The 21,178-nt window shown below is 39.8% G+C and overlaps 1 protein-coding gene across 2 annotated transcripts in view; it reads right to left on the bottom strand.

Annotated features, from left to right (window-relative positions):
• The window catches only part of DCC (DCC netrin 1 receptor), a 928,337-nt gene that overhangs the window by 365,217 nt on the left and 541,942 nt on the right, over positions 1-21,178 (bottom strand). For both annotated transcript variants that reach the window (XM_037902678.2, XM_043547198.1), the window contains exons 6-7: positions 7,875-8,029; positions 5,353-5,473 (exon numbers count right to left, since the gene is read on the bottom strand). In XM_037902678.2, coding sequence (XP_037758606.1) covers positions 5,353-5,473; positions 7,875-8,029 — 276 coding nt within the window. The remainder of the gene's footprint in view (positions 1-5,352; positions 5,474-7,874; positions 8,030-21,178) is intronic.

Below are 21,178 nucleotides of genomic sequence, written 5' to 3'. Positions count from 1 at the left end.
CTGGGGCTTCTTCCAGTGCTGGAGCACCCATTTTTCCTGGGGGTGCCCAAACTGGCAGGGGTCCCTGCCTTAATCTGTCCCTGGTGTGGACTAGCAGCTAGGAGCCCCTGGCTGGGGCACTCCCAGCAGCATGGGGGAGATCCTACCCACCTCCAGGAACCTCCTCTAACTGCAGGAAGCTTGGAGGGTGCTGCTTTCAGAGCCCAGCTCTGAAGGCAGCACAGAAGTGAGGGTGGCAATCTTGGGACACCCCTACAACAACTTTGCAACACCCTCCCCCCGGCTCATGATCTCCTTTTTGGTCAGGACACCCCCACCCCACCCCCCGGTTACAACACCATGACATTTCAGATATAAACATCTAAAATTGTGAAATTGAAGTGAAGCTTGCCAAAAGTTTTCTTTATAACCCTCAATGCTCCATAGTCTGTAGTTTGAAACTGCCTCTCCCATTTCCTGTAGCAGTGGATGGACACAAAATAACTGATTATTAAAATATTTCCAGTATAGTATATCCTCCTTGTGTAACATAAATAACCCATGTAGTTTCCTGTTGTCTAGTTATTTTATGTAACAGATGATTTTCTTTATCTTTCTGTTTTCAAGTTAGCTACTTCTTATAATGTCTGGAGCTCCCAATGGTAAATAATATTCTCACGTATCCATGGTAAAGTGTATATCCGTAACTTAAAATTTGTTTAACAAGGAATTTATTAAAAAAACATAATTGACAATTATCCATTTATGTGAGTTGATTATTTCAGGATTATATTGATTAGTTTCTTTATCTGTTTTTGCACACTATGGAGTAAATAATTCTCCTCCCGCTGCTCCCCCCACCCCCACCAAGCTATTGGAAGGACGGATCTGAGTGAAAGTATGGGCATTAAGATAATAATTATTTGCAGGTTCTTTGGGGAGAATTTTCCTCTGGGATCATGTCCATCATACCTGCAGTTATGCATGTCCATCATATTTAATTTTTTAGATGTACAAATGATGTTTTTTACAGTTCTAAAAATAAATAATTCACTAACAAAAACCTCACTATTAACCATCCTGTTCTCTTCATGAAGTACATACTGGGGGCTTTATTCTAGAAAACCTCTAAGGTGCACAACGGATCCTACAGATTATAGAAGGTCCACAGGGATGGTCCTTCTTTAGTGGAAGCAGGAACAAAACAGGGTAGCTTTGGAGCATAGGCGGAGGCTGAACAACCCAGGAAAGCTGAGCTGCAGAAGATGATAGAGTTAAACATTTTGGAAACAAAGCCATTATTTATTATTTTTTTAAGAGCTGCAAAGGGGATGGTTATCACAGGACAATGATTGCAGCCTTCATTATGGAAAGAAGAGCAATTTCTCCAATATGTAATTCAAAGATGATGAAATGTTAAATACAATGCCTCCATAACTATAATCTCAGCTAAAAGCTAAAATTTCAGTTAATTTTCCCAGGAGGCTCACTTGCTCCCCAATGTCTAACCAATATATATTTAAATAGTATTTAACATTTAACAATTCCATCTGGAATTCTAGAAGAAAGGTTATAATCTGTGTAAACTCACTACCCATTTAGCTTGCATTACTCATTTCAGTGTTGTCTAGTTTCAACTCAGCATACCACTGTATTTACACTGAACATAATTTATGGGTCTGAATCAGATCTCACACTGGTTTTATAGTTGACATCGGTGGTGTTACTCCTGTATACCAGGAGTAACTGCTGTTTAAGTCAGCTCAGAATCAGATGATCAAGCTACATGTTTGTGTAATGACAACAGAAAGATTTGGTATCAGAGCAGGATCACAGTAACTAGAGACAGAAAAGAATCTTAAGATCTTCTGATTTACCCCCTACCAGACACTATACTGGATATCTCCAATAGACTATGCATCAGCCATTGAATAGATGACACACCTAATTTTAAGTTCATAGGCTGGCCAAGAATATTTGTAACTAACTAAAATACCAGTAGCCATGATTTTACGAATCTCATGGAGGATAAATGGTCATCTATTTATTTTCCCCATTATTTTAGGGAATAAAAAGATTATTAATTTACCTAGGGGCTTTTTGATAAACCTGATCTTGGCTATCAGAAAAAGAAAACTCTGTTAGCTCTTTTACATGTCTTGGACTCTGTTCCCTCAAAATTAATGGTTACAAAAAGGGGTTGGTAACTATTTATAAAAGACTATATTGAAACTTCATTAGGCTCTTGTAAATACTCACCAACAGAGAATACTGGATTTAACAGGTCATTGTCTATGCCTTAACAAGAAGCAGATTGTCACAGTTGCTAGGGGTAACCCTTAGTTTGAGGCCTGTGGACAGGCCAAAACTGAACAGCTGTGCAGTGCAGAGCTCACACTGAGTGTGAAAGATATGGTGACCGTATATTGACTAAATTTAAACAGAGAGGGCTATGTACTTCCCACCATGGTCGGCCCCAGCACTTAATTTGTATTTATAGCTGGCTTCTCTGCCATCTGTGCATGCTGGCCTTCTCAACATCTCGGAGGAATTGGAGTGGCATTGTTTGAAGATCTGATTAAATAGCTAGGAAAAAGTAATCCATCATTTATAAAGGGAAATGGAGACAGTTACAATAGTATCCCGTAGCTCTTTAGGATTTTGTCTTCATTTTCTTTTACTTTCATTCTAATCCAATGCCAAACATAATAAACACTGACCAAAAGTACAGAATTTACTGACAGCATTTGAACATCTAGGTGGAAACAGTAATGAATTCTCCCATTTCCTTTAGACTGGTCCTATTGATAAATAAAACTACATTATAGTTCACGATGGCCCCTCTTCTCCAGGGTTGCACCTGTCTAAATATATTCCAGAAGCATGAGCTAAATGCAAGATTCAGCTTTAAAAAGAAATCAAACCCTTCCTCCCCCCCCCACACACACAAAACCCTCTTTTCCCCCCATTATGATGTTTAATAGGGATGAAGTTATTTTTAGGTACCATTATATCGTTCTGCTCCCAGCTGCCCATCTTAAATATCGGTAGGGTTATGTACTATGTATAGTTACTGTGCCAAGGTTTTTTCTTTAAGCACCTTCTTATGTTCATGTTTCCCCCAAAGGAAAGGTAACACTCTGCACAGAAGGAGAGAAATACTCATCTGGCTTGATTCTTCACTATGCAGGTGCAGAGTGCTGAGTGCATAAAGGCCAAGTAAAAAAGTGATGAGCCATACCGGGAGCACAAGTGTAGCCTGATCCTGCTGTGCAGACATCCAGTCTATTAATAGCATGAGTCAGGCCTAAGAGGAGAGTTGCACAGTGAAGTGTCTCATTACCACAATGAGGATGAAAATCATGCCTCTGTCCAGGGTTCCCATGAAGCAATGTCACTGCGTAGCTGCATCCCCTGCTAGCAGGCACAGCTCACAGTGGGGGATTACTGCACAAGGGAGCTGGCTTGGGATGTGGGCTGAGAAGTGATCCATGGCTTCCCCAGGTGCTGCTGGAGTTGCATTTTGGACATGGGTTGGTCGGAGAAAGAATGAGTGAATGAAGGAGGGATTGGATAGCAAGGGAGAGGGAATGGGAGTGACAAACTGCTAAGAGGTTTAAAATTTGAGCTCAGGCAGTCATTCGTTCTGTACTCAGGAACAAAGATAGAGAAAGGACATTGGTCCTGTTCCCTTTTCTGTTTACCGTGTGTACTTGTTGTAAGGGAAATGCTATGCCAGGGACTCGAGACTAGTGAGGACCTAGCAGTTAACCCTGATTGTGCCCACCTGGAGTTACCACTTGCATTTGCACTGCAGTGCAACTACCTGGCACACTACTGCCCACAGGACAAAGGCTTGCAGTATCATAGCCTTTCAGGAAATCAATGGTCTTTAACAACACATTACAATGTTACTAGAGTGTTCCATATTACTTGTCTAAAACACTACAGTGGGTGGGTGTGTTACTGTAGTTATGGGCCATTAGTGGAGAACACTGTTTTTGTTTTTTTTTTCAAATTATGGCAGCGTTTAAGTAAAGCTTTACAATTTAAAATTATTCTGTGCGCACTTTTCAAAAGAAATTCTATAGCATGTGCTATAAAACAGGTCAAACAAGATGATGAAAGTGGTCCTTTCTGGTTTTAAAATCTATCAACAACTATGAACTGCCCATTTTCTACTTTTTCCAGTCCAGGTAAGGGTGTGAACGAACTATGGCTACATCTACGCCACAAGCTAGGGTGGTGATTCCCAGCTGCCAGAGACATGCCTGTGCTAGCTCTCATCCAGCCAGCATGCTAAAAATAGTAGCATAGCTATGGCAGCATGGGCAGCCACCCCAAATATGTACCTGTGGGGTCCAGGTGGGGTTAGTGCTGGGGGCATCTAGCCCATGACACTCCGCATCACTTATCGTACTACCGAAGCTACTCTATTATTTTTAGCACACGAGCTCAGAGAGAGCTAGCGCAAGTATTTCTACCTGGGCTCCGAATCACAGCCATAGCGCCAAGTGTAGACGTAGCCTATATTTCTGAATATTCACTTGCTCACAGCTTAATGACACAATTCTACATAATTAACAAACACAGCAGAACCCACTTCAAGTAAATAACTATCATATAAAACACAGAAAGCACATTAAAGGCATTTATACATGTTTTACCTTACCTGGTTTAAAATGAATACATAGTTTTTATGTATTTACAGTTTAATATTCCATAAAGAAATAAACCCCATTGGTATTGGCACAAGAAAGGACAGTTTATAATTCTTGTGAAACTATTCATTTCTGGGCCACAGAAACACACTTTTGTTCCCTTGTTGTATAAGAGACACCAGCCTTTCAATCAGTCTCTTTGCTACCCCTACCATCACAGTGCTAAATTTCACCTACCTTTTCCCCTATGACAAATATTCTTAGTGTTCACTGAGGAGCCATACAATATTTTATTCTCCATTCCATTTGGACTATTTCTTCCATCTCCCCCCTCCACACACACACACTCCCCCTGGCCCTTCATAATCCCCAACCTCTTCTCATATTTCAGCAAGATGAACCCAGTGGTTGAAAGGGAAGACACTGTCTTTGATTTTTCATGCTGAGATTCTGACCTCCAGTGTCACGTCAGGGATGCACCCAGCATCTGTAATTGTCCCAGTGACAGAGCGTCTCAAGGTTACACCAAGACAGACCTGCATTTCCCCTAGTGCTAAGGAACACACTGTTATAAGTCAAGCCAACCAGCTAGCTAAATATTTTTTAACATGGCTGAGAATGAAGTGTGGGGGTGGAATAGTAGGTGCCCAACTAGGATTTATGCTAATTGTATTCATCACTGATATGATTCTCTGTGTCCTTTGTATCTTACCCGGCTCAGGGATGATTAGCTGTGCACTGGTCTGTGCATTCCCGGCATCATTTTCAGCTACACACTGGTAAAAACCTTCATCTGACTTTACAAGGCCCAGAATCCGCAAGTTGCTGCCACCCTAGAGAGACAAAGAGGGGAGAGGGGAAAGGGAGGGAAATAATTAGAAAAAACTGTCAAACTGAATGTCAGTTACTAAGGAGCTTCAACAATATTTTGTTTGTGAAACAAGAGCAGAGAGTATTAGGAAACATCAGCCTCCGTTCATAATGTCTTTGTCTCCAGTGGATTGTAATAAAATGCATATTCATCGGAATCAACTGATTCTTTTTGTTCTCTTTGCACCACTCTGTTACAAGGATGGTGCTTGTGCCCTTATTCTCCCTGGGACAGAGGAGGGCCAGCCCAACACCTTATGCAACAATTAAACACCATATTAAAAGCTAGAGTGGGACTTGAGTGGGGAACAGGGCTTTGTATTGGCTCTTTGCAGCAGGGGAGATATAAAAGAACTTCCAACTTTTGTACCTTATGTACAAACAGCATTCTGTAGGTCAGATCCTATATCATGCCATGAGACCCAAAGACCAGCAGCAACAGAAGGGTCACTCATTGTGTGCTGCTGATGGGCAGGATTTCAGTTTTAGCTGCTGCTAGCACTAGCAGAATTAAGTGACGTGGCAAATGTTGGCTTCTAAGGGACAATTTTTTGCATAAGAAAATGCTGCAAGAGAGATTCCCTTGCTATAAATATTTCTTCAGGAAATAAAAATTGAAAGGATAATTCCCCTCCACATTATAATAATAATAAAGGGACTTTCCATTCCTTGGCAAGTACACTTATTGCTGTCTGATCCTCCTCATAACAAACAGTGATGCTGCATAAAGTAGCATGAACTTGTGATTCCATATAACTAACTGAGTAAATCTTCTCCACAAGAAAAATATGGTAAAAACCAACCTTTATTCATTGGAAGAAGTTTAATTTACAGGAACATAGTCCATTTCATTGATTAGAATGGGCATTCACTAGGAAATTGGCACTAAATTGCAATCTGATCTATATGAATGAGACATGCTAACCTTCTTATACCAAAGTCATCAAAAGAAAAATATTATCTCATGACCTATGGATATTTTTATCATGCTGTAACAAAAGATAGACATATTAGGGATGAGATTTTCCAAAGCACTCTACAGTGTCTCAACTCTGCTCCCACTGAAATCAGTGATAAAACTATCGTTAACTTTCATGAGACTAGTTACGCCAATGCTTTTGAGAATTCCACCATTGATGTTTAACTTTTAATGCCCCATATATAATGCTATTTGGGTAATAAAAAATGGGAATATGACATGGTATCACACTACCAATTATGTGCTATGGCGACAAACTTGTGTCATATGATAATGGTCATGAAAAAATGACCATTATCATGATTAATGTAATTGTGGTGAAAATACTTTGCATTTGAAGAAACTGATGGATCGTCATTGAAAGATCAAGTTCAGCAAATATGTTCTAAAACAGATTTGAAAACAATGCAGGGAGGGATGCCAGTTGAATGTCATACCTGTGGCAGAAATATCTGTTTCACTTTTAACTCCTATGAAAAGAAATTGCTAAGAAGCTGCAAGATCTGCACACTTCTGTAAATTCCAAATGGCATTTGTTAGCTCCCTTTTAAGAGCTCTACCTTTCTCACTTATGATTACTTAAAATGCGTACTGCAACGTATCCTTAAAACAGAGGCTGAAGGATATTAAGCCCCGTTTCCCCTTTGTCCGAGTTTATCCCCGTTGTTGCATTGTGGCTCACAGCCTGTTTTCTCTAGCTAGAAAGGCCCCATGCAGATGTGTGAAGTATCGCTAACCTCCATTGTAATTGTTGATCCGCTATCTTCATATTTAAACATATCTATTTTTAGAAGGACAGATTAAGAAGCTGTGCATTTAACAATAAGTACAGTTGATGACTGACCACTGTTGTATTCTTCATCCGACCACATTCACTTCCTTCCCTTTGTTTGTCATCTCTTACTACCTTACGTCTGAAAGTGTAATTTCCTCGGAGCAGGGATTTATCATTTTTTGTCTGTAGTAAAGCATCATACATGACACTGATGGCACTTTATCAATAATAGGTGATAAATAATAATAATAATAATAATAATAATAATAATTTAATTGAAAATATGACATGAAGTTATGGTCAATGCTCTGTTCTGGAGAAGAGCCTAAACAAAAATCTAAACCACTGTTGAATGAAAGAGTAAGGGCCTGATCTAAATCCCAGTGAAATCAGTGGGCTTTGGGTCAGACGATAACAGTGCACTCTGGTACCGTATCCCCTTTGTCCACCAGGAGGCAGGAGAGATTTGATCAGTTTTGCTTAGATGTTTCCTGCTTCTGCTAAACTAGTTAAAACACTGGTTATGAAAAGAAGGAACAAATCAGAAATAAAAACATACTTTAAAATAAGTCAAATAGTGAATTTGCAATAACAAAAATCAGATAATTACCACTATCTGAAAATAATCACTAGGAATGACCACTTCTCCATTCTTGATCCAATCCACGGTAGGGACAGGCTTACCAGAGACAGCACATTCAAACTCAATGTCCATACTTTCATAGGCATAGAGGTTTGAAGGGTGATTTAAAAACCACGGAGGAACTGCAAAGAGAGAGATAAAAACCAAAACAAATAGTGAGTGGATGTGAATGTAAATTTAGCAACCTAATAATTTCACTAGGCCTGGAAAATATTAGACAGAAATAGAAAACATATCTGCAAATCAAATTATTTCCCCAAACCCTGTTTTTTTTAAAAAAAATCAAATACCAGGGAAAACATTTATTTTAGTGAATACAGTTTAACAGTCATATGATTTTTGCAAAAAGGAAAGCTTAAAAACCCAGTATGGAGAGTATGTAAGATTTGTGTGAAATATACACAATAAGCACCTTGAGTAACCAGGGGCCTGATCCAAAGCTCATTCAATGGACCAGGTGCCAAAAGCATGCACATTAATATGCAGGTAGGAAGCTTTTAGACAAGTACACAGTGCAGAATGAAGTATATTTAGGCTTGAGAAAACAGTTTCATATAACCAAGTGGAACTTATGACTGGATTTACAAAATATGAGGATTTCACTAATAAGAATGAATTTTGTCCATGATGATAGAAAGAAGAAACAATCTGGATTATTTTTGCTGAGGACAAATTCTTATTAAGATAGCAATTATCTGTTGCCTTGTATTACTATAATGTATTCTCACTTTTGCAGTATGGTATATGATATGCTAATTTAATTTAATTTCATCATTACCATAATACTGGTATGATGGAGATTTGCAATTTGAGGAAAACTGCTAATAACATCAAATTTCTAATGAGATCCCTGTCACAGAAAAAACAATTCACATACAGTTCATCATCTTTCACAGGGGAACAATGTTCACTATTTTGAATATTCATAGTTGCTAGGAAGCCAGATTACATTCATTTCTAGGTAGCATCCATGGCTTCTCATTTGAACAGCAAATGCAATTGTATTTCTCAAGCAACCATTTCCAATGCCTGATTTATAATATATCTAAACCCATTAAAAGCGGGGGGACTGACATGAAAAGACTATTAAGGTTGCAAAATCACACACTCAAAAGTTAGGAAATATCAGAATTAAGATTGCTTGTGCAACCTTAATATGACTTCTTGTGCTTATACATTATGTGTCTGTCTTTAATTAAATGGCCACAGGTCTCCTGCTTCTTTTAGTGCACAGAATGGACATGACTCGCTTTATTAGCCATTATTCAATATTTTGTTTTCTCCTCATTGTTCAACATGTGGCCCTGTGCCTTTTTATTATTTATTTGGCATATGCAGTCCAGTGAAGCCAAGCCACAGTATTCTTATCAAGGATGTTCAAGGCACAAAGACCTCCAGGAAACTGCAGTTCTCAACAATGTGTATCATAGCTTGTGGCTGCCCACATTGACATAGTAGATTGTCTCTAAACCACTACCGAAATTCCACTGCAGCCTTATTTACTGCATACTATTCAAACCCAGTTCTCAACATAGAATTAAAAATTTCCTCCTGGGCTTTTCTATGGCACTCATCACTATAGTTTCTGCCCACTTCAAATTAATTAATTAATTTTCATAACATCCCTGTGAGGTGAGGGCGAGTATCCCCATTTCACAGATGGGGAGCTGCGATACCAAGACCTTTAAGAAATTAAAGGTCAAAGATGTCCAGTAATTTTGGTTGCCCAACTTGCAATGCCTAGGATCTGATTTTCTTCAGAGTATACAGCACTATATAGCACTTTACATGTTTAAAACTCAGCTTTCACAGACATCTATTGCAGTTGTGAGTGCTCAGCACTTCTGCAAATTAGACCTCAGGATCTCAAGTTGGCCACCTAGAAAATGAAGAACACTGTGGCCACCTGTGTAAAGTTTTGCTTAAGTGACTTACCCAAAATCACATAGGAAATCTGTGGCAGGCAGAGATAGAATCCAGTTCTCCAGGGTGGCATTTAATTGCCTTAACCATGAGTCCATCCTTACTCTTCCTGCAATCTCCTGCCTCACTCACAACATACCTTCAACTTGTGCAACAAAGAAAGTAACGTTATGACTCAGGAATCCTATGTTCTACTCCAGGTTCCGAGGAGAATATTATCTAGAAGTTATATAGACTCTTCTGCCCAGGACCCTTGAAACCCTCAGAACTTCAATGCCAGGGTTCACCATTCTATAACAGCAACTCCTATCAGACCTGATAAACTCACTACATCTAACATGACCTCCTGAGGTCCCTTCCAACCCTGATATTCTATGATTCTATGACACTTTGATATCATTTATTCACAGATAATATCAAGGCATTAAATGAAAGCCACAGTGACACACTAGTCACCATTAGCATTGTGAGATGTATCTACAGATGGTGTGTAAGTTATGTGTACCTACTAAAATATATTTTAAACTATGTAAAAAGGCAAAGATAATAAACAGGTTTTCTGCCAGACAAAAGAATGGCCGTTCACCTACCCCTGTCTCTGACGTAAATTAAGAATTGTAAGCCAACCACAATGGGAGCTACATTTGCATTCCAAGTCACAGTAAGGATACCACGTCAACATGGGGGTCAGCACACAGGAGAACAAACAACAGAAGGGCTCTTCAAAGGTTTACTGGACTGTCAGGAGGGGGAAAGAAAAGCACTTTGTTATCCATTCATGGAGGAAATCCCTTGAATGGTGTGGGTTGTTCATGAAAATTTGGAGCCTTGTTATGACTGAAAACCAGAAACTCTGTCAAAGACTGAACTCTTGGGACAAAGTCTACTTTATTAAATAGGAGCGGTAACCATTAATAAGTGTAGACTTAGGATTGCATTTTATGTTTTTTTTCTTATATGTGTAACCACTTCTGTTTCCAGTCATTATCCTTACTCATTATTTCTTAAGTCTTAATCTTTGATAATAAATTTAGGATTGTTTCACTGTAGCTATATCTCCATGGCCTTGAGTTGTACCAGTCAAGCTGTGTGTATGCTGTTCTCTTGGGACTCACAAATTACTGTGTCCAGTGATAGGGGCTGGACATTACAGAGGGATGCTTCAGAGGAGCTTGGAGACTGGGGTACACCAGATGTTAACCTGCAAGGCAAAGTAAGAGCTGGCAGAGCCATGAGGAAATTATTTGGGTGACTAATAGGCTGGTGGTGTCAGGGAGCTGACACCCAGTTTAGCACCAGCAAATATCTCTCTCGCTAAGATGGGGGAGGGGTGTAACATGGTGACACTATCCTGGGCACCCCTCTAGCCTGTCCTTGTCCTTTTCCCAGTTTCTTCTCTACCTCCCCCTCAGCTCAGTCAGGGTGCTTAATGATCGGGGATATCTAAAAGAACAAGGTCCAGGTCCAGGACAGCTAACGTAATGCCAATTTTTAAAAAGGCTCCAGAGCCGATCCTGACAATTATAGGCTGGTAAGTCTAACTTCACTACCAGGCAAATTGATCACAACTATAGGAAAGAAAAGAATTATCTGAGACACATTTCAGAGTGGTAGCCGTGTTAGTCTGTATCAGCAAAAAGAACGAGGAGTACTTGTGGCACCTTAGAGACTAACAAATGTATTTGGACATAAGCTTTTGTGGGCTAAAACCCACTTCATCGGATGAATGCAGTGGAAAATACAGTAGGAAGATATATATACACAGAGAACATGAAAAAATGGGTGTTGCCATACCAACTATAACGAGACTAAAAAGTTAAGGTGGGCTATTATCAGCAGGAGAAAAAAAAAAAACTTTTGTAGTGAGAACCAGGATGGCCCATTTCCAACAGTTGGCAAGAAGGTGTGAGTAACAGTAGGGCAAAAATTAGCATGGGGAAATAGTTTTTACTTTGTGTAATGACCCATCCACTCCCAGTCTTTATTCAAGCCTAATGTAATGGTGTCCAGTTTGCAAATTAATTCCAATTCTGCAGTTTTTCTTTGGAATCTGTTTTTGAAGTTTTTTTGTTGGAGTACTGTGACTTTTAGGTCTGTAATTGAGTGACCAGGGAGGTTGAAGTATTCTCCAACTGATTTTTGAATGTTATAATTCTTGATGTCTGATTTGTGTCCATTTATTCTTTTGTGTAGAGACTGTCCAGTTTGGCCAATGTACATGGCAGAGGGGCATTGCTGGCACATAATGGCGTATATCACATAGGTAGATGTGCAGGTGAACGAGCCTCTGATGGTGTGGCTGATGTGATTAGGTCCTATAATGGTGTCCCTTGAGTATATATGTGGACAGAGTTGGCAACAGGCTTTGTTGCAAGGATAGGTTCCTGGGTTACTGTTTTTGTTGTGTGGTGTGTGGTTGCTGGTGAGCATTTGCTTCAGGTTCGGGGGGGGCTGTCTGTAAGCAAGGACTGGCCTGTCTCTCAAGATCTGTGAAAGTGAGACACAGATAAACATGGTATGTTGGGGAAGAGTCAACATAGCTTTTATAAGGGCAATCATGCCTCACCAGCCATTAGAATTCTTTGAGGCTGTCAACAAGCAAGGGGACAAGGGTAACCCAGTAAATATCGTGTACTTGGACTTTCAGAAAGCCTTTGACAAGGTCCTTCACCATAGGCTCTTAACCAAACTAAGCAGTCATGGGATAAGAAGGAAGGCCCTCTTATGGATCAGTAACTGGTTAAAAGATAGGAAACAAAGGGTAGGAATAAATGCTCATTTTTCACGATGGAGAGAGGTAAATAGTGTGGTCCCCTAAGGATCTGTACTGGGACCTGTGCTATTAAACATATTCATAAATTATCTGAAAAATGGGGTAAACAGTGAGGTGGCAAAAACTGGAGACGATACAAAATTACTCAAGACTGTTAAGCCTAAAGCTGAATGTGAAGAGTTACAAAGGGATCTCACTAAATGGGGTGACTGGATGACAAAATAGCAGATGAAATTCTATGTTGATATGTGCAAAGTAATGCACATTGGAAAAAATAATCCCAACTATACATACAAATGGACAGTGTCAACATTTGCTGTTACAACTCAAGAAAGGTCTTGGAGTCATTGTGGATAGTTCCCTGAAAAGATTTGCTCAATGTGCAGTTGCTGTCAAAAAAGCTAACAGAATGCTAGGAACCATTAGGAAAGAGACAGATACTCAGACACAACATATTGTAATTCCACTATATAAATCCATGGTATGCCCACACCTTGAATATTTTGTTCATCCCATCTCACGAAAGATATATTAGAATTGGAAAAAGTACAGAGAAGGGCAACAAGAAGGATTAGAAGTATGGAACAGCTTCCATATGAGGAGGGATTAAAAAACTGGGGCTGTTTGGTTTAGAAAAGAGATGACTAAGGGGGAATATGGTAGAGGACTGTAAAATCATGAATGGTGTGGAGAAAGTGAATAGGGAAGTGTTTTTTACCCTGTCACATAACAAGAACTAGGGGGCACTCAATGAAATTAATAGGCAGCAAGTTTAAGACCAGCATAAGGAAGTTCTTCTTCACACAATGCACAGTCAACCTGTGAAACTCATTGCCATGGGATGTTCTGAAGACCAAAAGTATAATTTGGTTCAAAAAGAATTAGATAAGTTCATCAATGGCTATTAGTTAAGATGCTCAGGGATGCAGCCCCATGCTGTGGATGTTCCTAAATCTCCAACTTGCCAGAAGCTGAGAGCGGATGACAAGGGATGGATCACTCAAAAGTGCCCTATTATGTTCATTCCCTCTGAAGGATCTGGCACTGGCCAACGTCAGAAGACGGGATACTGGGTTAGATGTTCTGATCAAGAACCATGGCTCTTCTCTGATATAAGAGAATGCTCTGCTGGAAGAGCAAAGCTCATTTATGCAGGATTCAGATCTTTCTGAGGGGCCATCGAAAGATGGAATGAACTCCTGCAGCATCTCAGAACCACCACACATCTCACCACTTGTCACTCCAAGTGCAAGGCATACTTTAATAAAAATACTCAGCAGCAGAAACTTTTCAAATCCACAGACTATTTCCTCCTCACAAGAGGGAGAGAGAAAGAAGAACTACATGGGGCAGATGCTTCTTTTTAATGAACTCTTGGTAGGCAATCATATACCGCAGCGATAGATTAGAATTGAATATAGGTTGTTTTCGGAAGAAATGAAACAGAATTAATCTCCCAGAACACTAGCAGGAGAATGGAAGGGATACAGGTACGAACTGAGCCACATGCAATACTGTAAGTTACTTTAATACACAGAATTGTTGAACAGAGAACAGAAATATCATATTTACCAAAGTATTGTATAAAAAGAGCTAGTAGCATCCACAATCTTTAATTTTGTGAAAGCTTCTTAGCGTCAGTTTCCTGTCATGCTTATCAAAATACAGGTGTGATATTGTATAGTTGTAGATAAGGTATTTATTTTAATCCTTCACCAATTACGTAGTCATAGTGATAAATTAAACTAAACTGATTCCAAAGCACAGACTCATGGCCAGAAATAAATTAACCCCAAGTCCAGCAAACTTCAATTTCTAATCTGAGCTCCCATATACCTCACATTACCTCCAGTGAGAGGCAATAATATTTACTAGCTAAAAAGCAGAAAGAAATCACTCTTCAATTCACTTTAGGAACACTGAATTGGTGTTTTGAATGAATGAGGAACAAGAATCTTTTATAACTTCCCAACTCAAATCTGTAGAAGAGGAACAACATGAGGGTAAGCCACATGACTCCTCTAAAGAATAGTTTTATAGAGCTTTTCTATTTATATAAGCAGATAGACTTATGCAATGGAGTCAAGAATAGATATTCACGTGTTTCACCTACTTGTAAATAACTAGAAACCATCTTTTAATTCTGGTCTAGGAAGTGGCATCAATGAACCAAAGGCTCCTTTTTTCCACTCCAGCTTCTGTTCTTTAGTCTATGTAAGGTTATGTTTCCATTGCTTTGAAATTCCAAGTTTTCCCACCAGCATTTCAGAATGATCTGCTGGAGCTTCTCTCCATAGCACTTCACAGTGATGTATCAAGTACAACAGACAGCCTACAATGTAATATATGTTTTGCTCTATACAGTGGGAATATTCAGCAGCCTGTAGACAGTTAATATAGTGAGGTAGGTGGAAGGGGGCAGTGGGATGAGAAGAGGGGGTGGGGGGAATTTGGGATGTGCAGGACTGTGGCGGCGAGAGAAAGGTGACTTTCCCCAGCTCCAGGGTTGCAGCTGCCAGGGAGAGATGGCCCTCCTTCCCAGCCGCAGCTTGGGGGCTGCTGCGGCGGGGGAGAGAGAGAGAGAGACCCCCCCTCCTTCCCAGCCTCAGCTCAGGGGGCTGCCATGGCGGGGAAGAGAGGGCACATCCATCGCATTAGAAAGGTATGACTACTGATATTAAAATATGAGCTGTGTGCTTTTATTTGTAGCACAAAAAACACTAAAGATTATTATTTTTTTATATATAGCACTTTTATCCAAAGCGCTTTACAATAGTTAGCTAACAGTACAAACAACATTTGGAAAGATCATTAAGCAGTCCGCCGAGACCCGCCGCAATTTTCAAGTGGTCCACACAAAAAAAAGTTTGAGAACCACTGGTCTAGCGGGTAGGTAAATTTACTGGACTTCTATGATATCTTGACAGCTGTACTATTGACTCACTTTGTTACCTTCAGCAAGTCACAAAATCTCTCTATTGGTGTTTACCTATATATATATATATATACACACACGGGGGGTTGGGGCGGGGGGGGGGGGGGAAGGAGAGGATAATATATGCCTGCCTAAAGGAGTGGTGCAAACTTTTGTTAATTAAACATATAAAGCATTCTGAGATTCTGAGATGAAAGATGTTCTTAGTACAATGTTATTATTATTAGAGCTGTTGATTTTTACCATTGCTTTTTCCTAAAAGTCAGTGAACATTTAAAAAAAATCTCCATGCACTATTTTGTGGCTGGTTTTGTTTGGTTGTTTTAAGTGTGTGAGAGTATCCTGGCATAGTTCACAATATGGTACATGCACTGTGCGTTTGTGAATAACAAATGACAAAAATCGGATGGGTTTTCATGTGTAGTTTGCAAATTCCCAATTTTCAGCCTGTGACAGAAATATAAAGAACATATTAATATTCAAAGTCCAGGTCATGTTTGAAGCTTTCAGGATTTCTATTGTGGCTTATAAAAGGAGAGTTAATAAAATCACTAGCCCCTCCCAACTGGTACTTGCTGCTGTCTCTGTGCGGTGGGAGAACATCATAGGGTTGTCTCAGTTAGAATATGAGCGGCTCAAAGGTACCACACCAGGTCCACAAGGAAGCCCTGCTTTGCCTTATCCAACTCACACATTCAGCAGCACTGAAGCAGTTAATTTATTACTAAAATTAGGAGTTTCAAAATAGTTGCTGTCACTGTTCTTGTCAATCAGAAAATCTGACTGAACTTCCATGCCAGCTAAGTCTCACCCAGGACTTTGGGAGACCCAGTGTGTGGTGATTCTAGACAGCATAGGCTGCATTCTGTGCGAGCCTGGCAGTTAGAAAATGAGATCCACAAGGTCCATATCCAGTGTCCTTCATAAAATATCCCCTCCTTTATAGTCATTACAACAGAGTCCTGAATCTCCTCAGCCACACAGGATGCTGCATTGACCACTAGCACCGAGCTGTGGGTGTTATTTGTATACTTAATATAAACTGGTTATTTAAAGTGGAAACTTCAAAGTGGGTGAAATAGCCTGTTCCACAATGAACCCTATTACTTGCCATCATAATGAGTTTGCTAGAGTATATTCCACTTGGCATTGGGAATAGGATTTTAAATGTAAATACTTATACACAAATAGTAAAATACTGGGTTTCTGGGCCTTGTAAATATCTTAACATGGCATGATGACACTCAATGAAAGACAGGCCACTTAGTACTTTGCAGTTATAGTTTCTATTAGCTGCACACATAATATTTTATCAAAAACTAACTGCTATTGTATACATTTATTTTATTTTGTGGTTAACTAAATAATCTGTCATTATTATTCTTTGTATTGTGGTAGCACCTAGTGTCCCTAGCACTATTGTGCTAGGCACTGTACTAACAAACAATAGGAAGACATCCCTAGCCCAAAGTATAAGAGCCAACAGACAGATACAACAAAATGAAGGGGGAGGCGAGGGGAGTGCAAGATAATAATGAGATAAGTTGAACTGACTGCAGAGAGCTGGGAGAGATTTAGACCCACTTATCGTCAAAGGATGAGTCTCCCAAAGAAAGCAATCCACTACTTTTATACTTACCTTTGCAAATTATAAAGATGAAGCTTTTGATCAGTGCAGCTATGTTTCATGGGCCAAATTCTGCTTTGATCCCTACTGGGCTGCTGGTGTTTTATGTCAGATTTTGGCTTAATCACTTTACATATAAATAGTTACCCACCTATCACTCTCTGGTATCTTAGCTATAGCGGCAATGATAGTTCAAGGAATGTACAGGAGTTTAACACTGCAGACCATGCAGTGCGTATATCAGTAACATCCCAAAAGTCACCCCCATAAGTTACTGGTTTTCATACACAAAGATCATAATTTGACCTTGCCCCCGCAATACTGCAGATGCAACTTTCAAGCTGATGCTTTAGGCACCTGTTGACATTGTGTAGGTGATGTGTAAGGTGTTGTAAAATAGACTTCGTATAGACTCAGTGGGTCAAATTCAGAGATGGGTGAGAATGTAAGCTGCAGATTGGTATGTGGGTGAGACACTGAGAAAGCAAGTAAATCCAACAGATTCTAAATTGTTGCAACGCACACCGTGAGGGGATCAGAAGAAGATACACCAGCTTAGACTCTTCTCCAAATTTGGCTTTGTGATTGTAGTCACTGTCATTTCTCAGGGACTTCTCAACGTGAGCAGAGCTACAAATGGATGCAGAATCTTGAGAGTGGCTTGTGAATTCTTGCTTTGTCGTTTGCAGGAGACACCAGAGACAGTGAATAAGCGCTACTTTCAAACTTTTTCACACTGCTTTAAAACTTTACTTAAATTAGACAGCTGGGGTGCTGTGACCACTGCCTATCCTATTGACTAATATTGTCTCCTTGTTTCCTGGTGCACCCCTGTTTGTCTGTCATATCCACCTGTTGTCTCTTGTCTTATACTTAGATTGTAGAGAGACAAGGTGGGTGAGGTAATATCTTTTATTGGACCAAGTTCTGTTGGTGAGAAAGACAAGCTTTCAAGCTTCAACCGACCTGAAGAAGAGCTCTGTGTAACCTCGAAAGCTTGTCTCGCTCACCAACAGAAGTTGGTGCAATAAAAGATATTAGCTCACCCACCTTATCTCTCTAACATCCTGGGACCAACACAGCTACAACACCACTGTATACATACTTAGACTGTAAGCATCTGGGGAGTGATAACACCTTTTTGTTGTGTGTTTGTACAGTGCCTGACACAATTGGGATTTGATCCATGACTGGGGCTCCCAGGTGCTACCACAATACAAATAACTCATAATAATAAAAGAGAAAAAGGAAATGCCTCCTGTGATTTGTTTTTCACATAAAAAATCCTTAATAAGGGGAACATTGGTGAGTACATTCTAATTCAAGCAATTTGTGGTGGGTTCTTTGTTGTTGTTTTAACTGGAGTTGAGAGAAAAACATCGAGAGCAAATTTAGTGAATGTAGCTGCCTCTGACGTCAGAGGGAGCTGTGCCCATTTATATCTGGGCTGCATCTTGGTCAAGGAAACAGCAAGAAGATACAAGACGTTTAACTGGATATAAGAGAGTTGAAGGACAAAAATGGGATAAGAGGAAATATATTCATCTATTAATTCTTTTGTCTTATTTGTCTTAGTCTAATCCATGCATTAAAGTCAAATAAAAAATGGGAGCTGTGTGGCTCACAAGCCATGAATACATTTCAGAGTCTGTCAAAATCATAAACCATTCAATCTTTGCTTGTATAGTTTATTATGATGTTACCAGAAACCCACAATGAATTTATAGACTTGTAATTTGTAGATACCCATGAGTTATTCTGTATATAAACACACAAACGCAAGGACTCTGACCTCTACTTGTGAGACTATTCGTTTTCCACCCTAAAATAGAGTTGTTTCCCTCTCCCCCATTTTTCTTTATTGCTGTATTTTTCTAGTCTGCAAAAAACATACATCCACGTCATTAGGTCTATGAATATAACACCAGGCTCATGCTGGGAAGAAGGCAGTTAGGATACCAGGGTTATCCCCAGTTATAACTATGCCAGTCAGAAAATGAGGGAAGAAAAAGAAACTGCCTTGCATTCAGTAAAGATAATCTAAGGGAGGTACTTACCAGCCCTAAGGGTGCAGTATATTTATCAGTTCATGTTTTCCCATAAGCAAACTATGGGATCTGTACTTTTCTCATGCAAAAAAAGGTCATAATCCAGATTACATTGTTCCACTTCAGGAGTTTGGACTGGAGTCAGTGAGAGGTTTATGTGGGGACTGAGAGTAGAATATGGCCTGAAGTTTGTAATCCTTCTTCGATACCCTTGTATCTGCTCATCCATTTCCTTCAGCTCATTGATGATACCTGGAAAGTACAGCGATTGCTTGATATTGTCTGATATGCTTATTTACGTGTTGAGTTTGGTTGTGTGTGTGTGTGTGTTTTATTTTGTCTAGGGAGTTTCATTTGTAGCTGGTTGTATATCTGAAGAGGTTTATATACGCACACTTTTGGTAATTTATGTATGTCCCAAATTTTAGAGAAGGATTTCTTTTTACTAAAGATGACACTACCCTTAGTAATATATATGGTTTCTTTGGCAGATACATTGTAAAGTAGTAAACTGAGAAAGATTTAGATACTATAATGAAAACCTTTAAGAATAGTTATGTGCATAGAAAGTTATTGATAGGACCCATGAATAAAAGAAAAAAATAAAACAAAAGCTAAGAGCATCTGTATTGTTATTTATATTGCAGTGGTTCCCAGGAATAAAAGGTATCCAAACATTTTCAGCTATTATCTTTTCTGTTGAAATCAAAATGTTCATCTGAACTTTTTGTGGGAATGTTTCTCAAGTACAAACTGGAATTTTTGATCTCAATCTTAGACTCATAGACATTAAGGTCAGAAGGGACCATTATGATCATCCAGTCCGACCTCCTGCACAATACAGGTCACAGAATCTCACCCACCCACTCCTGTGATAAACCTCTCACCTATGTCTGAGCTATTGAAGTCCTCAAATCATGGTTTAAAAACTTCAAGGTGCAGAGAATCCTTCAGCAAATGACCCGTGCCCCATGCTACAGAGGAAGGCGAAAACTCCCCAGGGCCTCTTCCAATTTGCCCTGGAGGAAAATTCCTTTCCGACCCCAAACATGGCCATCAGCTGAACCCTGAGCATGTGGGCAAGATTCACCAGCCAGATACCCAGGAAAGAATTCTCTGTAGTAACTCAGATCCCAACCCATCTAACATCCCATCATAGGCCACTGGGCCTATTTACCATGAATAGTTAAAGATCAATTAATTGCCAAAATCATGTTATCCCATCATACCATCTCCTCCATAAACTTATCGAGTTTAATCTTGAAGCCAGATAGGTCTTTTTCCCCCACTGCTTCCCTTGGAAGGCTGTTCCAGAACTTCACTCCTCTGATGGTTAGAAACCTTCATCTAATTTCAAGTCTTCAAGTCCTGATGGCCAGTTTATACCCATTTGTTCTTGTGTCCACATTGGTACTGAGCTTAAATAATTCCTCCCCCTCGCCGGTATTTATCCCTCTGATATATTTATAGAGAGCAATCATATCTCCCCTCAACCCTCTTTTGGTTAGGCTAAACAAGCCAAGCTCCATTGAGGAATGGTTTTCCATTCCTCAGATCATCCTAGTAGCCCTTCTCTGCACCTGTTCCAGTTTGAATTCATCCTTCTTAAACGTGGGAGACCAGAACTGCACACAGTATTCCAGATGAGGTCTCACCAGTGCCTTGTATAACGGTACTAACACTTCCTTATCTCTCCTGGAAATACCTTGCCTGATGCATCCCAAGACCGCATTAGCTTTTTTCATGGCCATATCACATTGGCAGCTCATAGGCATCCTGTGGTCAACCAATACTCCAAGGTCCTTCTCTCTCTCATTCATATATGTGCCATAACCACCAAGCTACTCTGTGTGTCTTTCTCTCATATATATAACACATCTCCTGGGATATAGAACACCAAGGTTTAAGTCCCTGCTCAGAATCAAGACAAACCAGGGACTTGAGCCTGGGTCTATTGAATCATAG

This window comes from Chelonia mydas, chromosome 5, assembly GCF_015237465.2.
Source record: "Chelonia mydas isolate rCheMyd1 chromosome 5, rCheMyd1.pri.v2, whole genome shotgun sequence".
Lineage (NCBI taxonomy): Eukaryota > Metazoa > Chordata > Testudines > Cheloniidae > Chelonia > Chelonia mydas.
This window is presented reverse-complemented; position numbering and strand designations above follow the sequence as displayed.